Source organism: Oreochromis aureus, linkage group 5, assembly GCF_013358895.1.
Source record: "Oreochromis aureus strain Israel breed Guangdong linkage group 5, ZZ_aureus, whole genome shotgun sequence".
Lineage (NCBI taxonomy): Eukaryota > Metazoa > Chordata > Actinopteri > Cichliformes > Cichlidae > Oreochromis > Oreochromis aureus.
Window position 1 is genome coordinate 42,052,411 of NC_052946.1, and position 21,688 is coordinate 42,074,098.

The 21,688-nt window shown below is 48.6% G+C and overlaps 1 protein-coding gene across 1 annotated transcript; it reads left to right on the top strand.

Annotated features, from left to right (window-relative positions):
• The first annotated feature begins 7,440 nt into the window (after positions 1-7,440).
• Positions 7,441-14,932, top strand: pcif1 (phosphorylated CTD interacting factor 1). The gene is made up of 16 exons (XM_031742143.2): positions 7,441-7,562; positions 9,043-9,202; positions 9,279-9,403; positions 9,483-9,608; positions 9,805-9,938; positions 10,005-10,162; positions 10,360-10,507; positions 10,690-10,773; positions 10,857-10,956; positions 11,052-11,211; positions 11,293-11,462; positions 11,683-11,769; positions 11,870-12,054; positions 12,137-12,230; positions 12,309-12,484; positions 12,595-14,932. Exons 2-16 carry the CDS (start codon positions 9,076-9,078, stop codon positions 12,920-12,922), a joined length of 2,202 nt encoding a protein of 733 aa, XP_031598003.1. The 5' UTR covers positions 7,441-7,562; positions 9,043-9,075; the 3' UTR covers positions 12,923-14,932.
• The last annotated feature ends 6,756 nt before the right edge of the window (positions 14,933-21,688 follow it).

Genomic DNA, 21,688 nt, shown 5'->3' on the forward strand with positions numbered 1-21,688 from the left:
CTGGACTTCTTTAAGTTTAATCCAAGAAGCTTCTTCAGTTCTAAGGTCAAATGATGGAGAGTTCCAGATTTAAACCCTTTGGGAGTATCCCCCCCCCCCAAGAGGGACAAAAGGACCCCCTGATGATCCTCTACCTAATCACATGAGCCAAGATGTGAAAATGGGTGTAGGTCACAATCAGCCAGGGTTTCAGGTGAGCTCATTGTGAAACCTAGCCCCACCCTATCATGTGATTTCCTGAGGTCAGATGGCCCAGGGTGTGAGTGGGCATTAAGGCGTCTGGGGAGGGAACTCAAAACTGGATTATAGATGGCAGACAGTTGTTGTCGTAAGCCACTGTTCTTTTCCTTAAAATCGCTTGGGAAAACACTATTTCACATCATTACAGTGCTGGTTAAGGTTAAGAATAAGGTTATGGTTAGGGTAAGGGATAAGGTTGTGGTTAGGGTTAGGGAAAAGGTTAGGTTTAGGGCTGCAATACAGGGCTGGAACGTCTATTACCGTGGGAGCGTCATTCCACTGGATTTAATCCATAACCCGGCACGTACCATAAGAACTCGGAAGGTCACCTTTCGCGTTCCTCACGGCACCGCGGGACGTGACAAAACGTCGGGATGTTACGCCTCGGGAGGGAGAACGGGCTCGACAAAACACGGTTTAAATAATCAAGATTTCTTTAGATGCTGTGGAGATTCAGAAATTCTTTTATTGCTGCCATATAACCTGCATTATTATAATTGCATTAATAACATGTTTTACAGCATTATTTTATTAGTAATATTTCTTACAGGGTTCATATTGTATTGAAGATGTTTGTCATCACATTGACCTTTTTATTTACAGGCTTAGTTATGATCATTTTATATACATTGCATATTTGTGCTGATTTGAAGTTGATGTTTCATCCAAAAGGGTCTTAAGTTTCACTGGAGAACATAGAAGGTTGACTGCATGCATGCTTACAATACACATAAATTTAGTGACGAAGGCCCAAGTGTCTTCTGCTTCTTTTTGTAACCTGTTGCCCTTTAGTCTACTTGGTGACTGATGACCAGAGTCAGTGACCAGCCTCAGAGACCCTGGGGGCTTGAAGTTTATTGTCTTATTTGGTAGGTGTTATAGAAAAGAGAAGTTATATGTCTGTGTCTAGCCATTAAAGATGTACAAGATGTACCGTTGTCTGTAAACAATGACTGTACACAATGTATTTTTGACCTGTAATTGACGCACGTGGGGGTGTGATCCTCAGTGCTATAAAACCAGCATGTATTTTTGGAGGGAGACTCATGCTGAAATTTCTTCTTCTGTGTTAATAAACTCACCGTTTGATTGCACTTTTCTGGGGCCTCCGTGGTTTGTTTCACTGCTCTACATTGATTGATTTCGCAACAATGCCTACAGATGAGAACCAGATGTAATGAAATTGTGGGGACCAATGCTCAGGAAAAGAGCAATAGACTTCTGAAAATATTTCAAATTTTTATACTTATACTTGTACTATAGTTCGGAAAATTGTTCAGAAAGTTTTATTGAGGATTTCAAGAAAACAAATCCACCAATACCTTATATGTTAAAAAGAAATGGGAGAAAGAAACAGGCTCAGTAGGTATTGAGGTATTTGTTATGTAAAATGCAAAAGGAACCAACCTGTTCATCCAACTGGGGAGAGTTCGGCTGGTTTGTTTTTTCCCAACCCCAGACCAAAGAATCCCTTCAAAGTCCAAAGGTGAATCACTGCCATGCATTCTGGTCCTGCCCCAAAGTTACTGAGAAGATATCCACAAATGTTTGGAGAAGATTTGCTGTACCCCAAATTCCCTTTGATTGCTTACATATGTACTTAGGCCAAATATAACTAGTCCATAACATAAATATCTACTGAGAATTATTTTAGTGTTCCTGACTAGGAAGTGGCTCCAAGCAGACATACCAGGAATAAAAAAACTGTACAATGCTGTTAGAAAAAGACAAGAATAAACAAGACAATACAAAATACAATACTACTGTAAATGATAGATTATAAATTATACCCCCCTTTACAAGATATTTATATTGCAGATGTCGTACAGTTATGCACATTTCTGAGCTTTGTTATTGTTGCACATTATTCAGTAGTTTTTGTTTGCAGTCTGACTGTGGTGGGGAGGAAGCTATTGAAAAGCCTGTGTGCAGTTTCTGAGCAGGGAGTGAGTCCCTGATAACTCCATCTGCTCTTCTCCAGCAGCTCTGTGCGTTTATAGAGTCCAAGGATGGATGTTTGGTCATAGAGGTTTGTCTCCAGTGTTTAGCAAAGTTGTGCATGGACAAATATAAACGTCAGGTTTCTTTCTCCAGGAATGTTGTAGCGCTCCTACAAGACCATCAATAAAACTCAAAATGTAAAAAAGTAAAAGTGTTCTTATTTTAACAGCTGACGTTTAATTAAATCTCACATTAAAAATGACGGTGATTTAACCCAGGAGGAGAAACATCATGTTGATGCATGGAGATGCTGAACACTGCTCCACACATGATCAAATGATGCTTTCATATTTGTTCTCCTGCAAACCCTGTCAACTAAAGTAAAAATAAAAGCATTCTAACATCTGACCTGTTTGTTGTTATCCAATACGCAGCGTGATCTGTGCTTACTGTCTAATATTCTATCAAGAGGCATGAAGTTTGTGTTTCAGTCATGTAGTGATTTCTGCTGAAATCATGAAGCTGAAGTATGAAGCTTATTAGACACGGTGAAACAGATCAGATGTAAAAGCCAATTTTGTGCTTAAAAAACTCTTTAAATGATTTTTTTCCTTCAAAAATCAGCTGATTTCATTATGTGTAATTTCCATTGCAAATATTAATCACAGATCGTTTAAAGGGGGATGGCAGAAAAAAGTAATTCTGTTTTTTTTTTACCAACCGTACTTTATTTGAAACACAGAACACTGCAGAACAATGTTCTTGTGCACATCTCGATAAACGATGTTAGCAGGTGTTAAACAACGATAATAAACAGAGAAATAAAAGAAATAAAGTAATGGCCACAAAAATAAGCCATCTCTGGTGATGACACTCATGAATGTTGCAAGGGGAGAAAAACAATTCAAACATAAATAAATAAAATACAATAATACTGCACTAACGCCTCCAGAAATCGCTACCTTATCGTGGTGGAGGGCTTTGTATGTCCCAGGGATCCCAGGGGCTCAGGGGATATAGTCGGGCTCACCTAAACGCACGACTCGGGCTCTGGAACCAGGCTCCTGGAGAGGGGCTCTGTCTCAGTGTGGAGTTGCCCCTGGTGAGAGGCGGCGCCCTGGGGTGGGTATCCTAGCTGCCTGCACGTTGGGGTTTCTCCCATTGGACGAGAGGGTCGGGGAACGGGTCGATGGATAAGCCTATGCTAGTAGTGGGGTTAGGTTAATTGGTAACTCTAAACTGCCCATAGCTGTGAATGTTTGTCTGTCTCTCTGTGTTGGCCCTGCGACAGACTGGCGGCCTGTACAGGGTGTACCCCGCCTCTCACCCAGCTGGGATAGCCCCGTCCCCCCGATGATGGATGCATGGTTGGATGGATGATTCTATGCAAACAACAGTTTACAGCAAGATTGTTTAAGCCCTAGGGGGCGATAACAGACTACAGAGAGAGGCCTCTACAGTTTTAATTGTGTGGATGCCCTAAAGGGCTTCCACACTATTGTTTTCCTGTTTCTCTTTCTTCTTTATTATTATTCCCCTAGTTGCTTCCGTACACTTTTTGGCACTTATCTACTCCCTCAGTTTTCAGCCGATTTTCTCCGTTCAAACTCTAAACTGTTCTGCTCTTTCTGCTAATGCCGGCTATGACTTTTGGTGTTTATTACTGTTATACTTTTTAAAATATTACACTTTTTTCCTTTAATTTGTCCCATTGAAATGAATGGGAAACTTCCACAATTCTGCTAAAACTTGCTTGTTTTTGAAACTTAACTACTTTGTCATACTTTCACCTAGAAACTCCATTCAAACTTTAAAATGTTCTCAGACTATTGGGCTATTCCTGAATGATTCAGCTTTTTCAGATCTTCTACCGTTTTAATTTTATACCTCTTTAAGTTTTCAGTTGCAAAATTGTGATTTTTCAGAAAATACATGCGTTGCTATGGTTGCTATGCAATTAAGTCAGAGTGAGTGCTGGTCCGTTCTGAATTTTCTCTTCATGTCTAAACAACTTCTTGCTACTGACTCAATTTCCACTCAACCCCCACAAATTATACATCAAAACGTAGGTATTTTTGCTGGCTTTCAGACAATGTCACTATCTTTATTGTGAGATTTACCGTTTTTTTGCAATTTGCCTCGGAGTGACACAAGGTCTCAATACTCCCCATTCAAAGTCTATGGGGAGGTTTTGAAATTCAGAGCTGAAATTCTGTAACGGGAGGCATTTTAAAATCGCCATATCTCTTTAACAAAGCAAAGTTAGGACATGAGGCTTGTGCCAATATATCTTCAGACACTGCTGACACTCACAGTGGAAGCAGTTTTTACAATTATCTTACCGTTGAGCAATGAATTACGTTTGTTTGAGGGGTGGAAATCGGTCCTCCTCTCAGTTTTCAAACTCTGGAAATGAAGCCGTTTCTTCTCTCGTCATATCTCCACGACGGAGGCACAAAGAGCAATGAAAATCGCAGTCAAAGTACACCAAAGTCCGCTGATTCACCCAGTACAAGAATTATGCCGCTAGCCCTCCTAGTTTTTGAGTTACACGACGTTTTGTAACTCCAAAAAACGGCGTTTTTCGCCTCTCACCGCGATCTATTTTCTGACTGCTCAAGTATCTGTCTTTCAGACCGCCGCCCCCTTTCCAGGTGGCGCAATCAGTAATGACACGGCTCTGCAGCTCAAAGGTCGTGGGTTCAATCCCACCTTGTTCAACATTTTTTTTTTCACTACAAATTGATACACTATCACAGACCTGTAATTTATATTGCTAATTTATTACAATTCTGCAAAGTTTTATGATTTTAGCAGCTTTTCTAATATGGACCTCAGATTCTTGTTAACGCTCCATGGCAGAAACAAGTACACAGTCTGATGAAGCAGACTGAGGCAGTACCTCTGATTGGTGAATTTGAGCAGAACCAGGTTGTTCTTTCATTTCATTTATGTATTTATTTCACACATGGTTCAACAGTGTTTCTTTTTCTACATACAGAACCTTCTGCCTCTTTTCAGCAGAAATTCTGCTCATTCACCTCATCTCTTGTGTTGGAGTGCCCTCTCATGGCGCCTTTTGGGTAGTGCCTTAGTAAACGTGAACACTGCAAAGAAGTGGTATCAGACTGGTTTGTAGTGGAGGAATTTGTTGCCAGTTTCTTTCATCTTTAATCCGTATTCATGTTGTAATGTAGTAGTACCACAATATGGCAGAAACACTATGTTTTGGCACAAATACTTTGATTTGGTATACTTTAGCTTCTTCACCCCTTTTCAGCAAAATTTTCATTTTTTTCACCCCTTTTCAGCACAAATTCCATTTATTTTGGCTGTTTTCAGAAAAAAAACCTCTTTTCAGCAGAAACTCTGCTGATTCATCTCTTTTCAGCGCAAGTTTCTGCTCCTTTGCCTCTTTTCTGCAGAAATTCTGCTGATTCACCTCTTTTCTGCAAAATTTTCAGCCTTTTCACCTCTTATCAGCACAATTCTCAGCAGCTTCTGCTCATTTGAGCAGAATTGTCTGTCTCTCCTCCTCTTTTTTGAGGGAGAGAGTTTAGCTCAGTGACATGAGCAGCTGCCTTGAGACCAGCAGGGCCAGGTTCGAATCCTGCTCAGGGCGACATGTTTTTTTTTCACCACCATGCATCTTTTTGCAACTTTTCATCTTTTTCAGCTTTTCAGCAGACAGCTTCAGCGTTAAGGCATCCACACAGCATTTTCGCAGGAAATGCAAATTTTTCTAGTTGCTTTTGGGTTTTCTGATGATTGAACACATTGAATGTGCTGTTTGAATTCATTTTTAAAGGAAATAATGCATGGCTTAGTGCCTCTGAATGTACACTTATGTATATAAAACTTGTCCATAATAATAACCAGGTCAGTTATATTTATTTTTATCATGCTTCTTTTATAGATCTGTACAGTTTTCTGTAAGGCCAAACAGAACATCGAGTCTGATGGCGATAATAAAGATTGGGACGTGACCACATACAAATTCCCGATGATATGGATAATATTTTAATTTTAAAAGATATCTTAATTGGAATTGGATCCACTGCTTTAGTCTGCTTGAGACTTCATTTTTAAGGATGTCCTTCTTTGTTGATCTTTAGTAATTATTATTCCAAGTATCTCACTTCATTTTTAACCTGTATATTACAAATAGATGTACTGGAACATTCCTTAACAGCCTTAAGTTCACACTCGTTAATATTCATATCTAAGGCAGAACACTTTTACTGCTTCCAGAGCTGCAGACATTTGGGTTTCATCTTTAGAAAAACAGTAGTAGCATCAGCCAGCTGAGTGATGATCACACTTCTGTCCAGCAGAGAAATACCTTGAATTTTACTGGATCTAATATGGTCTGCTAAGAGTTGGATGACTAGTAAAAAGAGGTACGGAGAAACAGGCCATCCTTGGCTGATGCCTGTTGATCAGATCTAGGAAAGGTTCCACCAGTTAGTGTCACTGAGCTATTAGCGTTTCTGTAGAGTCTCTGTGGATGAACAAAAGTCACTTTATGCAAGGACTATGAAATGAACTGGTGTTCCACAGTGTTTATAAAAATCTAAAAGTAACATAAATCCATTATCATCAAAAAGTTGACAGTAGTCTAAAAAGCCAGCACTGATGTGATATTGTTGGTTATATGTCTGTTAGCCATAAAACCCAATTGTGTTCATCCATGAGGGAACTCGGGGCCATTTTGAGTCTCTTTGCTAAAATTAGAGTCTTATAATCATTTTTTGATTGAGCTTTTTTTGTTTTCCTGTTTCAAATGTAAAAAGTTTATTCTGAAACAATTTTCTTTGGTAGCCTTTGTCCAGAATGTAGAGATCAAGTCTTTTACTTCCATCTAAATGTAAATTATTGTTTACTAGTGAGCTACTGAGTTTCTAGCAGCCCGAGTTAGTAGCAGGTTTAGAGATAGTGGATATGTTTAATCAGTATAGTTTTGTGATCAGTGAGTGACATAGCGTACATGTCTACTGTAATGTTGTCTTTCGCTGAGCAAAACATTGCTCAAATCTATGTTATAAAACAGCCACGCCACCTGAGTTCTGTGCCTTATTAAAGAAATTAGGGCTGAAATGTACCTTTGAGGGCGTCAGCCTCACGTTCATGGATGTGTGAGTGTGTTAAAACTATTTGTTGGGTGTTTTTGGTGACAGCTCTTGGCTTTCAGCCTCTTTGACCTCTTCAACATGGCGCCCGCAGTGGGACACCTCGGGACAGGAAACAGGTCGGGCGCTGCGCCTGCGCAGTTGCTCTGTCCGGGTCCCTGTAAAGATGTCTGAGCAGGCGGGGAGGGAGCGGAGCGGAGGACCCGAAACAACGCGCAGAACCCGCAACTGTCCGCGACTTAACCGGCCAAGGTAAGCGCCGACGGTCCCGCGGGCCGGCTCTGGGCGCACCGACACGCGGCGGAAGGTGTCAGCTCCCGGTGGGAGCTGGACAGCGGCGCGCGGGGCGGCCCAGCTCGGAGCACGGAACAGAAATGTTAGTGAGGGCGCGCGACGCTGTGGCAGGGGCGTGTCCGCCATCTTGTGAGTGAAGTGGCGCCTGAACAGCCGCGGCTCTCTGAGCCTAATGGCGGCTAACTGCCGATGTGACCGCGCGAAGGTTCCGAACCCGCCCTTTACTGCGCGTGCTGCCCAGCGTGGCCCCACCGCAGAGCCGGACCGGCCGTCACCGCATGTCCGTGTCAGTCCCGGGCTCCCGAGCAGCCGCCGCAGCCTTTTGTTGTCCTCCTCCCCCTCTCTCCCTCCTCCCTGTTTGTTTGGGAAACCTGCACCGCGCATGCGTGTAACCATGGCGTTCGTTTCTGCGTGTAAGAAAACACGATCAAACGTGTCGACAGCGCGCTTAAATCTGTCTGAGCCCATCGATCACTGTGATCAGTTTAACCACCGATCGGCTGTTTGCCGCCGTCTGACGTCAGCGCGCCACATTAACCCGCGGGAGCGGAGCAAGCACCGAGACCGCCACAACACACACGCACACAGATGCCTGAATACATGCACGCGCAAACACACACCTGAACGAGCACCTGTAACGTTGATCAAACTAGTGATGAGTTTGTCTGATCTGTATGGCGCTTTGAGCAGGGCTGGGTGTCCTCACTGATTTTCACTCAGTCATAAAAATTCTAATTCTTATCATTTATCAGAACATGTCCATATTTTTATATCTTTGTATAAAACAAAGCTGACACTGAGACTCCATCAGAGGTGTGAGCATCACAGCAGAGGCCTTTGTGTCAAAGTAACTGAGGATAAAACAAAAAACCATGAAGCAGATTTTCCTGGCCTGACTTTTTATAGCAGATAGCCTTAAAAATATTCTGCAGTAAATCAAAAACTGAAGAAAACCATGAATCAACATGTGAACATTACCTGATGCTGCTGAAGGGAACCAGAGCACACTGAGAGAGAGAGAGAGAGCTGTGCAGGAAGTGTGACTTTATCGTAGTGGAATCAAAACAGCCAAAGTCAGAGAAAACTCGTGACCATGTATATCAAACGTGAAGCGTAGTTTGGATCTTCTGTTGCTGCTGGTTCAGTGAATTTTGGTCTGAGAGTGACGAAGAGATGTCGGCTTTCAGCCCCGACGGTGTGTAGGTACCGTGGACCATCATCCATCTGTGTTTACATTTTTTTTACCTGCTCGTTAATCGTTGCTGTTTGGCGAGTGTTGAAATGAGCTGAGATTCTGGCGTTTCTGTCAAAATACATTTATATTTCAAATCGATACCAGATTATTCAAACTCAAATAAATTTTTTAGAAACCCACCCCTACTTCTGAGTGCAGCTGCACACCTGTCTGACTCAGTCACACCTGTGTTTTGTTTTGAAGGCACGTGATGTCATTCTGACTCTAACAGCCAAGATGTCGAATGACAGCCAGGGATCGGCGAAGGGGGAGGCGGCCATGATGCTGGCTCCCTCTGGCTCTGCCTCATCTGGGGGACCACCCCTTTCTCCGTCCATTGCCTCTAAAGCACCTGAGCTCCCAGGTATGCCCGACTGCCTCTCACCTGTCCCACTCACCGGACTCTTACTCTGATGACCCTCTCTCTCTCTCCCCCCCAGATGAGTTGGTTCAGGCTGGATGGTCCAAGTGTTGGTCTCGGCGGGAGAATCGGCCATATTACTTCAACAGATTCACCAATCAGAGCCTGTGGGAGGTGCCAGTGCTCGGCCAGCATGATGTCATTGTGAGTATCGCCTGTGGTTATTGGTTACAGTTATTGATCGATGTGCAGTTATTGATCAGGTACCGATCTGTGTCTGCAGTCTGATCCTTTAGGTCTAAATGCGGCTCCTGCAGAGGGCGGGGACAGTAACCTTGGTAATGGTCAGAGGAAGAGGAGGAGCTCCGAGGAGCAGGGGGGAGGACCTAACAGCTTCAAACGTGCAAAGGTAAAACTGAGTCCTAGGTTGGATGAGCCAGAAAGATGGTCTGCTGTGATTGGCTGACGTACTGACCTTACATTTCCTGTGCCACGATTAGTAACCTGACAACCAATCACAGCAGAGTGTGAGTAGGGTGATGCATGTAGCTAAAGATGCTCCGAGTGCAGGTGAGCGAACCCTGACCAGGTCTGTCTGTTACCAGGTGGAGCCGACCACGCCCATCTCTCCTAGCACTCCTGGGGTCAAACCCTGGAGCTCCGCCCCTGAGGACAAACAGGCCCAGTCCGTCACACCCACTACACCGAGCCCTGCCCCCGCACCATACAGACCAGCTGTGTGAGTACTGCATGTTGTTTTGTTTTGTTTTGTCGAAGGACTTTTTTGATTGGTCGGTGTTTTCAGGATCTACTGGGACCTGGACGTGCAGACCAACGCCGTGATCCGAGAGCAGGCCCCCGCCAGCCACCACCTGCCCCCCCACCCCGAGATTGAGCTCCAGCGAGCGCAGCTGGTCACCAAGCTGAGGCAGCACTACCACGAGCTGTGCCACCAGAGGGAAGGTATGCCACACTTGCAGGTTGTGTACAGGTAGCTCCTCCCCCACAGGTGAGAGGTGGCGGGAGAACACATCTTCAGATAGGGTGAAGGTCAAAGGTCATCAGAGACTTTGGAGCCGTCCAAGCCCGAGTGTTCATTGATGGGTATGACAGGCATGTGTGAACGTGAGCTCTGACCAGGTGTTGGTTCTCTGCTTCAGGTATTGATCCGCCCCGGGAGTCCTTCAACCGCTGGCTGCTAGAGAGGAAAGTAATTGACAAAGGTCACGACCCCTTACTGCCCAGTGACTGTGACCCTGTTATCTCCCCATCGATGTTCCGAGAGGTCATGAACGACATTCCCATCAGGTGACTTTAAAATCGAGAGGCGTTTGCGTCTCGTGCTCCTGACTTTCGTTTGCTGTGAGGAGAACATGAGATTTGCTTTTAGTTGAGTGATAAATCTCTGACACTAGAAATTGAGTGAATTTATTGATCAGAGATCACGTGCAGATTCATCTATTGATCAGTGATTGGTTTGTGTGTGACAGGTTGTCTCGCATTAAGTACAAAGAGGAGGCTCGGAAGCTGCTCTTTAAATACGCCGAAGCTGCCAAGAAGATGATCGACTCCAGGTAGGACCCAGCTGACCAACTGCAATCCTGCTGAGATAACCAGATGGGCCCGCACTCTGACCTCTGACCTGTCACCCATGCAGGAATGCGAGCCCGGAGAGCAGGAAAGTGGTGAAATGGAACGCCGAGGACACGATGAACTGGCTGCGCCGAGATCACTCCGCCAGCAAGGAGGACTACATGGTAACCTGTGACTTTCGCTTCATCTGTACTCATTACACGATTGCTTGTAGATCACCTGTACAAGTCGCCTGTGACTGTCACTGGTGTATCTGCAGGACCGTCTGGAGCACCTGAGGCAGCAGTGCGGTCCTCACGTTGCTGCTGTCGCCAAAGATTCTGTAGAGGGAATCTGCTCCAAGATCTACCAGCTGTCTGCGGAGTACAGCCGCCGCCTGCGCCAGACACACCTGAGCCTGCTGCAGGACCCGCCCACTGGTACACACACTTCAGCTGCTGTCCTGTGTATTATTCACCTGGCTGTCTGAGCCCATAGTGTTCTGTCTCTGCGTGTTTCAGAGGCGTGTGCGTCCCCGCCGCAGTCCCGCCTTGTCTACTGTTACCCAGTGCGTCTGGCGATCCCGTCGCCGGCGCTGCCCCGTGTGGAGCTTCACTTTGAGAATGACATGGCGTGTCTACGCTTTAGAGGAGAGATGGTCAAAGTTAACAGAGGACACTTCAGCAAGCTGGTCAGTGGTAATCTGATTACCTTTAAAATTGTAATCCGAGTACATTACAGCAACCTAGTCAGTACCCCCGGTGTAATCGGTTTACTTTTTACATAGTAACACAAGGACTCAAAAGAGTAATCAAAGTACTCATCAAAAAGCTGGTCAGTATCGCACTGTAATCAGATTACTTTGTCTAATCTGTCCCGTTTGTCTCTCCCTCTCACCTGTCTCGCTGCAGGAGCTGTTGTACAGGTACAGCTGTATAGACGACCCTCGCTTCGACAAGTTCCTGTCCAGAGTCTGGTGCCTCCTGAAGAGATACCAGGTCAGCTGACGGCGTGCTCGCTCTGTTTACCTGCCTCATCAGCTGCTCAGAGCTAAATAGGTGTGTGTGTGTGTGTGTGTGTGTGTGTGTGTGCGTGCAGGTGATGTTCGGCAGCGGTGCTAACGAGGGGAGTGGCCTGCAGGGGGCGTTGCCGGTGTCGGTGTTTGAGACGCTGAACCGTCAGTTTGGTGTTTCTTTCGAGTGCTTTGCCTCGCCACTTAACTGCTACTTCAAACAGTTTTGCTCCGCCTTCCCTGATACCGATGGCTTCTTCGGGTCCAGAGGGTGAGGTGACACAACTGGACACTCCGCTGCACAGTCTGTCCACTCTCCCTGTCCCAGCGTAACAATCTGGCGTGTGTTTCAGGCCCTTCCTGTCCTTCTGTCCGGTCAGCGGCTCGTTTGAAGCCAACCCGCCGTTCTGTGAGGAGCTGATGGACGCCATGGTGACGCACTTTGAGGTCAGTACTAGTCTCTGATCCGGCCTCTGAAAGGGACTGTGATCCAGGGTTTCTGATCCGGTCTCCTGTTTCTGTCAGGACCTGTTGGACCAGTCCTCGGAGCCTCTGTCGTTCATCGTGTTCGTGCCTGAGTGGCGTGACCCTGTGACTCCAGCTCTGACTCGTATGGAAGCAAGTAGATTCCTGCGTCATCAACTCAGCATTCCCGCCTACGAGCATGAGTACCGATCAGGGAGTCAGCACATCTGCAAAAGGTACTCGCACTATAGTGCTGTAGTACTACTGTAATACTAATACTGTGTACGCTGAATTACTCTGATTGACCTGTAGTACCCTATACTCTGATTACTTTATATATTTTCAGGGACGAGATGTACTACCGGGCTGTACACGGTACTGCGGTTCTCTTCCTGCAGAACGACGCCGGCTTTGTGAAGTGGGCGCCTACTCCAGAGCGTCTGGCCGAGCTGACAGCAGCGTACCGCGCCTCTTCCACCCGTACTTCCTCCTTGTCGTCCCCTGGCCCTGCCCACATCTCTCCTGGAGATAGAGACTCCGCCCCCAAAACATCTGATAGGACACAGAGTAGCGTATTGTCACCCGGTGGCCATGACAACAACAACAACAACAGCAGCGGTGATAGTGGCAGCGGAAGCAGCAGCAGTCCTCGAGACAAAGTGTCGACCGTGTAGGCGGGACTTGTGGAGGACACGCCCTATCACCTATTGGACAGTTGTTTAAAGTTTTGTTTTCTGACTTGTCTCGTTCAGATTGTCCCTCACCAGCACCTGTAGCAACTGTTTATCCATAATGCCACATACCACCAGGGGGCGGGCGAAGCCTGAATTAGCCCCACCCTCTGCTGGCTTAACCCCGCTCTGTTGTGATTGGTCAAAGCTCTGGAGCTTTTTTATTTTTTTTTATTTTTTTAAACCTGCAGCTGATTCTTGTTCAGCTGTGGCTTCTGTTGCTCAGCAACAAGCATCACAGCCAATCAGTGAGCAGCGACTTGGAGCTGCGGCAATAAACCCCTCCCTCACCTGTAATGTCACTTGTGACCACGGAGGACTCTGGTCCCCGCACCCATAGGGCTTTCTGATTGGTCAATAAGGCAGCTACTGTTTCTATTGGACAGATCTTTGTTTTTCGTGGGTTTGATTTTGTTTTTGTTTTTTTCAGTCCTGCTTCTGGTCCCGCCTACTCATAATGGCCCGGCCAGTCAGTGCGGGGAAATGGACTACTCATGAGGTGGAGGAGGTGGAGGATTAACAGTTAGGTGGGAGGAGGTGGAGTCAGATTCAGACTGATGCTCGGAGACAGACGCCTCAGAGTGCGGGGTCACTGAGGCTGAGGGGGTGGGGTCTCATGTAATCAAACTGACAGACATTTGTGTGAACACGACAGCTTGTCATTAACGTCTTTTTTTTTTTTTCAGGTTCATCAAACGTTTGTCAGAAAAATTAAAGTTTTTTTTTAATTTAAACTTTTTGGAGTTTTCTTTGTGTGTGTGTTTTTTGTTTGTTTTTTTTTTGTTAAATGTGTTTCAAACATTTTTTCCCGCTTTTCTCCTCTCTGGCTCCTCCCACTCAGTAACCTGACACTACAACAAATGTTTGTTCTGTGATTGGCTGGCTGTGGTCCAATGAGGCGTCTGTTTCCAGGGCTGGCAGCAGTGTATATAGTGTACAGCTTGTTGATGTTTTAATTTAAAGAGACGGTGTGAAACCAAAGCGACAAAGCTGCGATAGACAGACTCCTCCTCCTCACCTCATCTTCATCATCATCCGCTGTGCGTGAACTATTTCGAAGATGTTCCTGAACCTCAGAGCGAGCACCGCCATTCTTACGTTCCTTTTCCCGTTCAGCACGAGGTCATGTGTTCAGGTGTTTCGTGCCGCTGCAGCTTCACTCGTTTGGTCACATTAAGAACGTTTGTCACGGCTTCGACATGTGACAGTAATGTAAAGCACCACAGGACGCCACTGTGGACGTGTTATTGGCATCAAACCCTGACATGAACTGTCTTAGTCGCCGTTGTGTGATGGCGTGCCTTTAAATGCTGCCCTCACTATGAAACTTTTCGCACTTTTCTTGGCGAGCCGAGTCGCTCACAGAGATGCCATCATAATCTGTCTCCATGGGAGCAAATTCACCAGGAGAAACGTGACGCAGGACGCGATGGAACAGCGGATTTTTATATGTGAACGTAATTGTCGTTGTGACGTTCGCTCACATGTAAGAATGGTAGTGGATTAACTCAAAACCAGGAGTGTGCACGTGAGCAGAGCACTGTGGTTCCACCATCCAGTACTCACTGCAATGATGTCACAGTGAATACTGAGCTGTGATATGCTGTTCTGGCAGCCACATGATGCTCCGGTGATGCAATCACAGGCTCATCCACTGGCTCCGCCTCCATAGGTGTGTGTCTTGGTCATAGCTGCGTCCATGTGCCCAGTTCCTTGTGCACAAACTCCAAGTGTTTGTCAGAGGGCAGAGCTAAAAGTGCTGCAGACATCTCACTTCATCCATCTCACCTGCTGGGTTCACTCATCTTTAACTGTCTGTTATGTAGATGCCTTGCTGGAGGTGGCGGCTCGCCAGAGCCTGGCTGTAAACAGGAAGTGGTCTGTCTTGTTTGTTGTCCCCTCTGCAGGTTGTAAATAGTGTCTGTACTCCAGTAAAATCTGAAACCAGTAAAACCAGTGGTGTTCCTCTTTCTGCTACAGTCACATGACCTCACACAGTCACACCAGTGTAAATGTTTGTCATCTACAGTAAGAATATCTGCAGGTTTTATTTGTCGTTCCTGTGTGATGACAGTTTAAACAAACTTCACGTTTAGTCAGTTTTCAGTGTTACACTCTAACCTGTAAGCTCACCTGTGATGTCACCCTGGAGTCTGCCTGCCAGGGTCCATCACCATGAACAGGACAGACTAAAATAGCGAGTTTTCTCTGAGAACATGCAGTGGTTGGTGCACATGGTAATGACATTTTGATGCATTTATTCTTCGTCACACTGCACAGCAAAAAAAAACTGTGCTGGATCTTAGAAATAAAAAACAAAACAAACTGCAGTAATCATCTGAGTGACAGCTGAGATGCTTTTATCTTCCTATACCTGCTGACAGCACACCTGTCCACGTTTATGATTTGTCCTTTTACAGCTCGTGCACTCGCATTAAAAAAAGAGTTCAGTGATATGATGACATCTAATTTTGGAATTTGTGTAATTTTTAACATTTTGTATAATTTTAGTATTTATGTTTTACATAATATTGTAGCGGGCCAGGGCTGTTTGGGGTTTGTTCTGACAGTTATGTTTTGTTGTCATGTTGCCATGGTTACAGAGGACGCGCTCTCTCGGCGTCTGTGTGTTTTTCCGGGTGAGAGAGCGCCTTTTTTTGTTGTTGTTGTGCTAGTGCTGCGCTGAGCAGTTTGCTAGCGGCAGTGTTCTCCAGTTAAAATCCAAATAAACAGCTGTGCTCCCTGGCTAACACGGCGGGAAGCAAGACCGAACGAAACCTCTGTCTCCTCCTTGTCTGAGCTCGCCACATTGGTGTCAGAAGTGGGATAGCTCACCCTCGCCATAATGGAGAGAGACATTCAGAGGCTGGAGCAAGCTGTCAAGGAGAGCATCCGCTGCTTGGGAAGCTGGCGATTGAAGAGAGAGGAAGCGAGCGGCCATGTAAGTCCCCCGACGGGTCCCGATGGCGCGAGCGCACCGCGGCGGCGGCCCGTCGCGACAGACGCTAGGGCAATGCTTCATGGGCTGCCTCTGTCGACCGACACACCGAGTCCCCAACTGCGAGCAGTTATGCCTACAACGCCAGCTAAGGTACCGAAATACAACGGGCTAACCCCGCTAGAGCCCTACCTCTCACAAGTTCGGCTAGCCGCAAGACATAGTGGCTGGAGCGATGAGGAGGCTGCTACACACCTAGCGCTAGCATTGGAGGGAGATGCACTGCAGATCAGAGCAGCATGAGCTCCAGGCCCTCACCGTGGCACTCGAGAGGCGATTCGGGCAGCGGCACTCCACTGATCAGAGCAGAGAGCAGCCGACCAACCGGAGCCGTCGGCCGGGGGAGAGCCTGGGCACCTTTGCGGCGGACGTGTTGCTGTATGCTCATCGTGGCTACCCGGAGTTCCCAGCAGCAGCCCGTGAGGAGCTTAGCCTGCATGCTTTTCTGCGAGGACTTTTTCCAGAGCGACTACGCCAACACCTCCTCCTGGCCATGCCTCAAACTCTCCATGAGGTGCTCCTTGAGGCTGAAAGGGCCGAGCTGGTGCTCACCTCGCAACATAACCAGCAGGTGCCCCCCACAAACTACCCCCAAATCATAGCCGCAGACTGCGGCGGGGAGGGGGAGGTCGCGGAGATATGCCAGCTGCAGCCCTCAGTGCCTTGGAGGTGCCCTCGTCGACCGACCAACCGCTGCTACCGGTGCGATGAGCCTGGTCACGTGGCACATGACTGCCCAGCACCTGCCCCGAAGGCCAGAACTACGCAGCCTCAGGGAAACGGGGTGGGAGCGGTGTAGCAAGGTGACCACCGCTCCAGCTTCCTGTCCCCCTCCAAGGACGAGGCACGGTCGTGGGCCGAGTTGGGCACCTCAAGGGACTCTACCTGAGCTGCTGTGTTATGGACCAGCCATGCCAGGCCCTGGTGGACACGGGGTCTACCATTTCCTTAATACGACCTGGCGTGCTCCCTGGAACGTCCGGGCCACTGGTGAAGGGTTGGTCGCCCACCGACATCCAGCTGATGACAGTGACGGGGGAGAGAACTGATATGTGGGGGAAGAAACTGTTGCGGATCCGAGTGACGGATCTGGAGCTGGTGCACGACTTCTGGCTTACTGACATTCAAGACCAGTGCATCATCGGCCTTGATCTGCTGACCCGCTGGGGGCCCTGTGTCGACACCGCAAAGCTGGCTATCACTCTTGGCACAGAGACTCTTGCCCTCCAGTGCGGTCAAAAGCAGGTAGCGGAGGGGACAAGAGCCAGACGAGACAGGTGTCAGGCAGCTGCCGCTCAGCAGATTTCGGGTGCCGGTGGCTCCGGGTCATCTCTACTCACCTTAGCCCCAGCCTCTCAGCCCAACAAATCTCCCTCGACCGAGACAACCGAGGCTGTTGGTGACCTGTGGCAGCGCAGCAGCGTAGGTCTCAATGTTGACCAGCGCCAGCGGTTGAGGTGCCTCCTGGATGAGAATGTGGACATCTTTGCCGCCAGTGACAAAGACTGCAGGCAGACGTGGCTGGTCCAGCACACCATCGACACCGGCTCTGCTCAACCCATCTGTCTGCGCCCACACCGGCTGCCCCTCTCAAAACGGCAGGTGGCGGAGGAAAAGATCCGTGAGATGGCTGCGGCTGGGGTAATCGAGCCGTCCAACAGCCCATGGGCGGCACCCGTGGTCCTAGTGGGAAAGAAGGATGGCAGCCCGAGGTTCTGCGTGGACTTTCGCCGTCTCAATGCAGTCACCAAGAAGGACTCGTACCCGCTTCCACGGATCGACAAGGCCCTAGATCATGTTACCGGCTCCAGCTGGTTCAGCTCCCTCGACCTACACAGCGGTTACTGGCAGGTGGAGCTAGCCCCCGAAGCAAGGCCTAAGACTGCATTCACCATTGGACAGGGGCTGTGGCAGTTCAGGGTCATGCCATTTGGGCTCTGCAATGCGCCAGTGACGTTTGAGAGGCTGATGGAGAGGGTGCTCGTGAACATCCCTCATAGCCGCTGTGTTGTGTACCTGGATGACCTGTTGGTGCACTGTGGCGACTTCGACAGTGCACTGTCTCACCTGAGCGAGGTCTTCAGTGCCATCCATCGAGCTGGGCTGCGGCTCAACCCTGTGAAGTGCCGGCTGTTGGCGAGAGAGACCACGTTCTTAGGCCATGTGATCAGCGCTCAAGGTATCGCCACCGATCCCGCAAAGGTGGCTGCAGTCCGGGACTGGCCGACACCCTCGAACGTCAAAGAACTGCGGAGCTTCCTGGGCCTAGCCTCCTACTACCATCGGTTCATCAAGGGGTTCGTGACGATAGCCAGCCCCCTCCACCGCCTGACTGACAAGGGCCAGCCGTTTGGCTGGGGTAATGCCTGCGCTGCGGCTTTTGCACAGCTGAAGGAGGCCCTCACCAGAGCCCCAGTCCTGGCCTACCCCGACGCCTGGCGACCTTTCATTGTGGACACTGACGCTAGCAATGTAGGAGTCGGGGCAGTCCTTTCCCAGCAGGACGAGGCCGGAGAACGAGTGGTGGCATACTTCAGCCGTGCTCTGGGGCGAGCCAAGAGGAACTACTGCATGACCCGGCGGGAGCTGCTGGCCATAGTGCTAGCGGTGCGGCACTTCCGGCCATACCTGCATGGCTGCCGGTTTCTCCTGCGCACTGACCATGCATCTCTCACTTGGCTCCTGAACTTCAAACACCCAGAAGGTCAGGTGCCCCGCTGGCTGGAGGTCCTTCAGGGCTACGACTTCAAGATCCAACATTGGGCAGGTCGACAGCATGGCAACGCTGATGCCCTCTCCAGACGGCCCTGCATGGCCGTCGAGTGCCGCTACTGTCTGCGACAGGAGGAGCGGGCCCAGGAGGCGTTGGGCGTGGCTACTGCTCAGGCCACAGCCAGCGGAGGGGGATGGCTCCCATTGACCACGCAGCAGCTGAAGCGGGAGCAGGAGGCCGACGCGACATTGGTTCAGGTGGGGGCCTGGCTGGAGGCGGCGCAACACCCAGACTGGACGGGGGTGTCGGGACAGGAGCCCAAAGTGAAGGCCTACTACTCCCAGTACAACAACCTGGAGACCCACGACGGCCTCCTGTACCGGAGATGGCGGGCCCCTGGTCAGGGCAGAGATCTCCTGCAGCTGTTGGTGCCTCGGTCGCTGCGGTCGCAGGTGCTCGAGCTTGTCCACGGCTCGGTGGGGGCCGGCCACTATGGGAATGCCAAAACTCTCCGCCGTCTCAGGGGACGGTTCTACTGGCCTGGCTGTCGACGGGATGTGGAACTTCACGTGCACTGCTGTGACACCTGCACGGCACAGAAGGGCCCGACTCAACTGCCCCCCTTCAACAGTACCTGGTGGGGGCCCCGATGGAGCGAGTGGGAGTGGACGTCCTAGGGCCTTTCCCTGTTATGGAGTCAGGGAACCGGTATGTGTTGGTGGCTATGGACTATTTCACAAAGTGGCCGGAGGCCTACGCAGTGCCGGACCAGAGTGCAATGACGACGGCGGAGAAGCTGGTGGAGGAGATGTTCACCCGTTTTGGGGTCCCGGCTGAGCGCCACAGCAACCAGGGGCGTAACTTCGAATCGAAGGTCTTCGGGGAGATCTGCCGGCGGCTGGGGGTGGAGAAGACGTGAACCACACCGCTCCACCCGCAAAGCGACGGCTTGGTCGAGCGCTTTAACCGCATGCTGGCCACCCAGCTTGCCATTCTCACCAGCCGTCACCAGCGGGATTGGGACCGACATCTGCCCCTGGTCCTTTGGTCATATTGGACTGCGGTCGAGGAGTCCAGCCAGTGCACACCTGCCGCTTTGATGTTTGGGCGGGAGCTCCGGACGCCTGTGGATCTGGTGTTCAGGTCCCCCCCCGAGCCGGAGATTGATGGTGGGCCAGAGATGGACTACTACAGGAGGCTGAGGGAGCGGCTGCAGGTGGTTCATGACTACACCCGCCAGGCCCAGGCCAGCGCCGGAGTACGACAGAAAAGAGCCTACGACACCAAGTGCCGGGGGGAGGGGTTCTCTGCCCGGTTCGCAAGAGAGGAGTGTCCCCCAAACTCTGCAGTCACTGGCAAGCACCGGCGGGGGTCGTGGAGCGGCTAACAGAAGTGGTGTACCGTAGCCGCATGCCGGGCCCGGGGCGCATGGTGGTGTTGCACCAGGACAGGCTTTCACCATACCGACCCCTCGCGCCAGCAGACACCGGGGCAGGGGATGCTGGTGGCACCCCATGTTCTGATCCGAGTGACTTTTCCCCCGCCGGTCGAGATCGGCCGGTGCGCCAGAAGAAGACACCTGGACATTTGCAGGACTTTGTGTGGGGTAATGGGGTTGTCGGGGACGAATGACCCCTTAGGTGGGGGCTATGTAGTGGGCCAGGGCTGTTCGGGGTTTGTTCTGACAGTTATGTTTTGTTGTCATGTTGCCATGGTTACAGAGGACGCGCTCTCTCGGCGTCTGTGTGTTTTTCCGGGTGAGAGAGCACCTTTTTTTTGTTGTTGTTGTGCTAGTGCTGCGCTGAGCAGTTTGCTAGCAGCAGTGTTCTCCAGTTAAAATCCAAATAAACAGCTGTGCTCCCTGGCTAACACGGCGGGAAGCAAGACCGAACGAAACCTCTGTCTCCTCCTTGTCTGAGCTCGCCACAATATGTTTGGTGCCTGTCAGTATTTATCTCCTTTTTACATTGTGCTCAGTATGAAATTAGTGAGTCACGTGATGATAGCGATCAGGTTTGTACTTTTGATTTGGCACACCTGTTCAGGGCTGAATGTCGCCACTGATTTCTATAACTGATTCGATTCATTTTTGACTCAGACTGTAACTACAGGGGTCCAACAAAGAATGGCCGCACATCATGATGTCTTCGGAAATTTATTTCTCTCTCTCACACACTTTTATTGTCTTCAGACACCGTGAAAACTGAAGAAACACAAAGTTTACAACATAAATGTTTTGAGCTTATCAGTCTCTCATGTCAGTGTCCATAAACAGTCTTGAGCAAGCAGAACAGAAAAAATGCAAAATAATGGATATCAATGAAAATGTCCTCTTATTACCAATGTAGAACACACATGCAACATTATATAAACAATATATATGAAACCATACCGTGTGCACCTCTTGGACCACATGCAGAATAACATTAACGTTGAGGCTGTATATGCATCTATAGCTCTGTATCCATGCTAGCTCTACAATGCCATGGTTGTGCTCTCAACCAAACTCCAAACAAACTTTACCTCATACAAACTTACAGCACTTTACATATTTAACAAACCCATATTTTGTAATCAGATATTTTAGACATGTTTTTTAATCAATGTTACACTTTTATCATCTTATCTTATAAATAAAAGAACTAAATTAAGCATGAATCTATCACAGAAACATATGAAATAACTAACTTTATTTTAACTGTCTCAGGGACAGTTACACAGACAGTCACAAGTATTCTAATTCTGATCATTTATCAGTAAAATTTTTTTATATCTGTGTATAAAACAAAGCTGACACTGAGACTTCAACAGAGGTGTGAGCATCACAGCAGAGGCCTTTGTGTCAAAGTAACTGAGGATAAAACAGAAACACATGAAGCAGATTTGCCTGGCCTGACCTTTTATAGATAACCTTAAAATTATTCTGCAGTAGATCAAAAACTGAAGAAAACCATGAATCAACATGTGAACATTACCTGATGCTGCTGAAGGGAAGCAG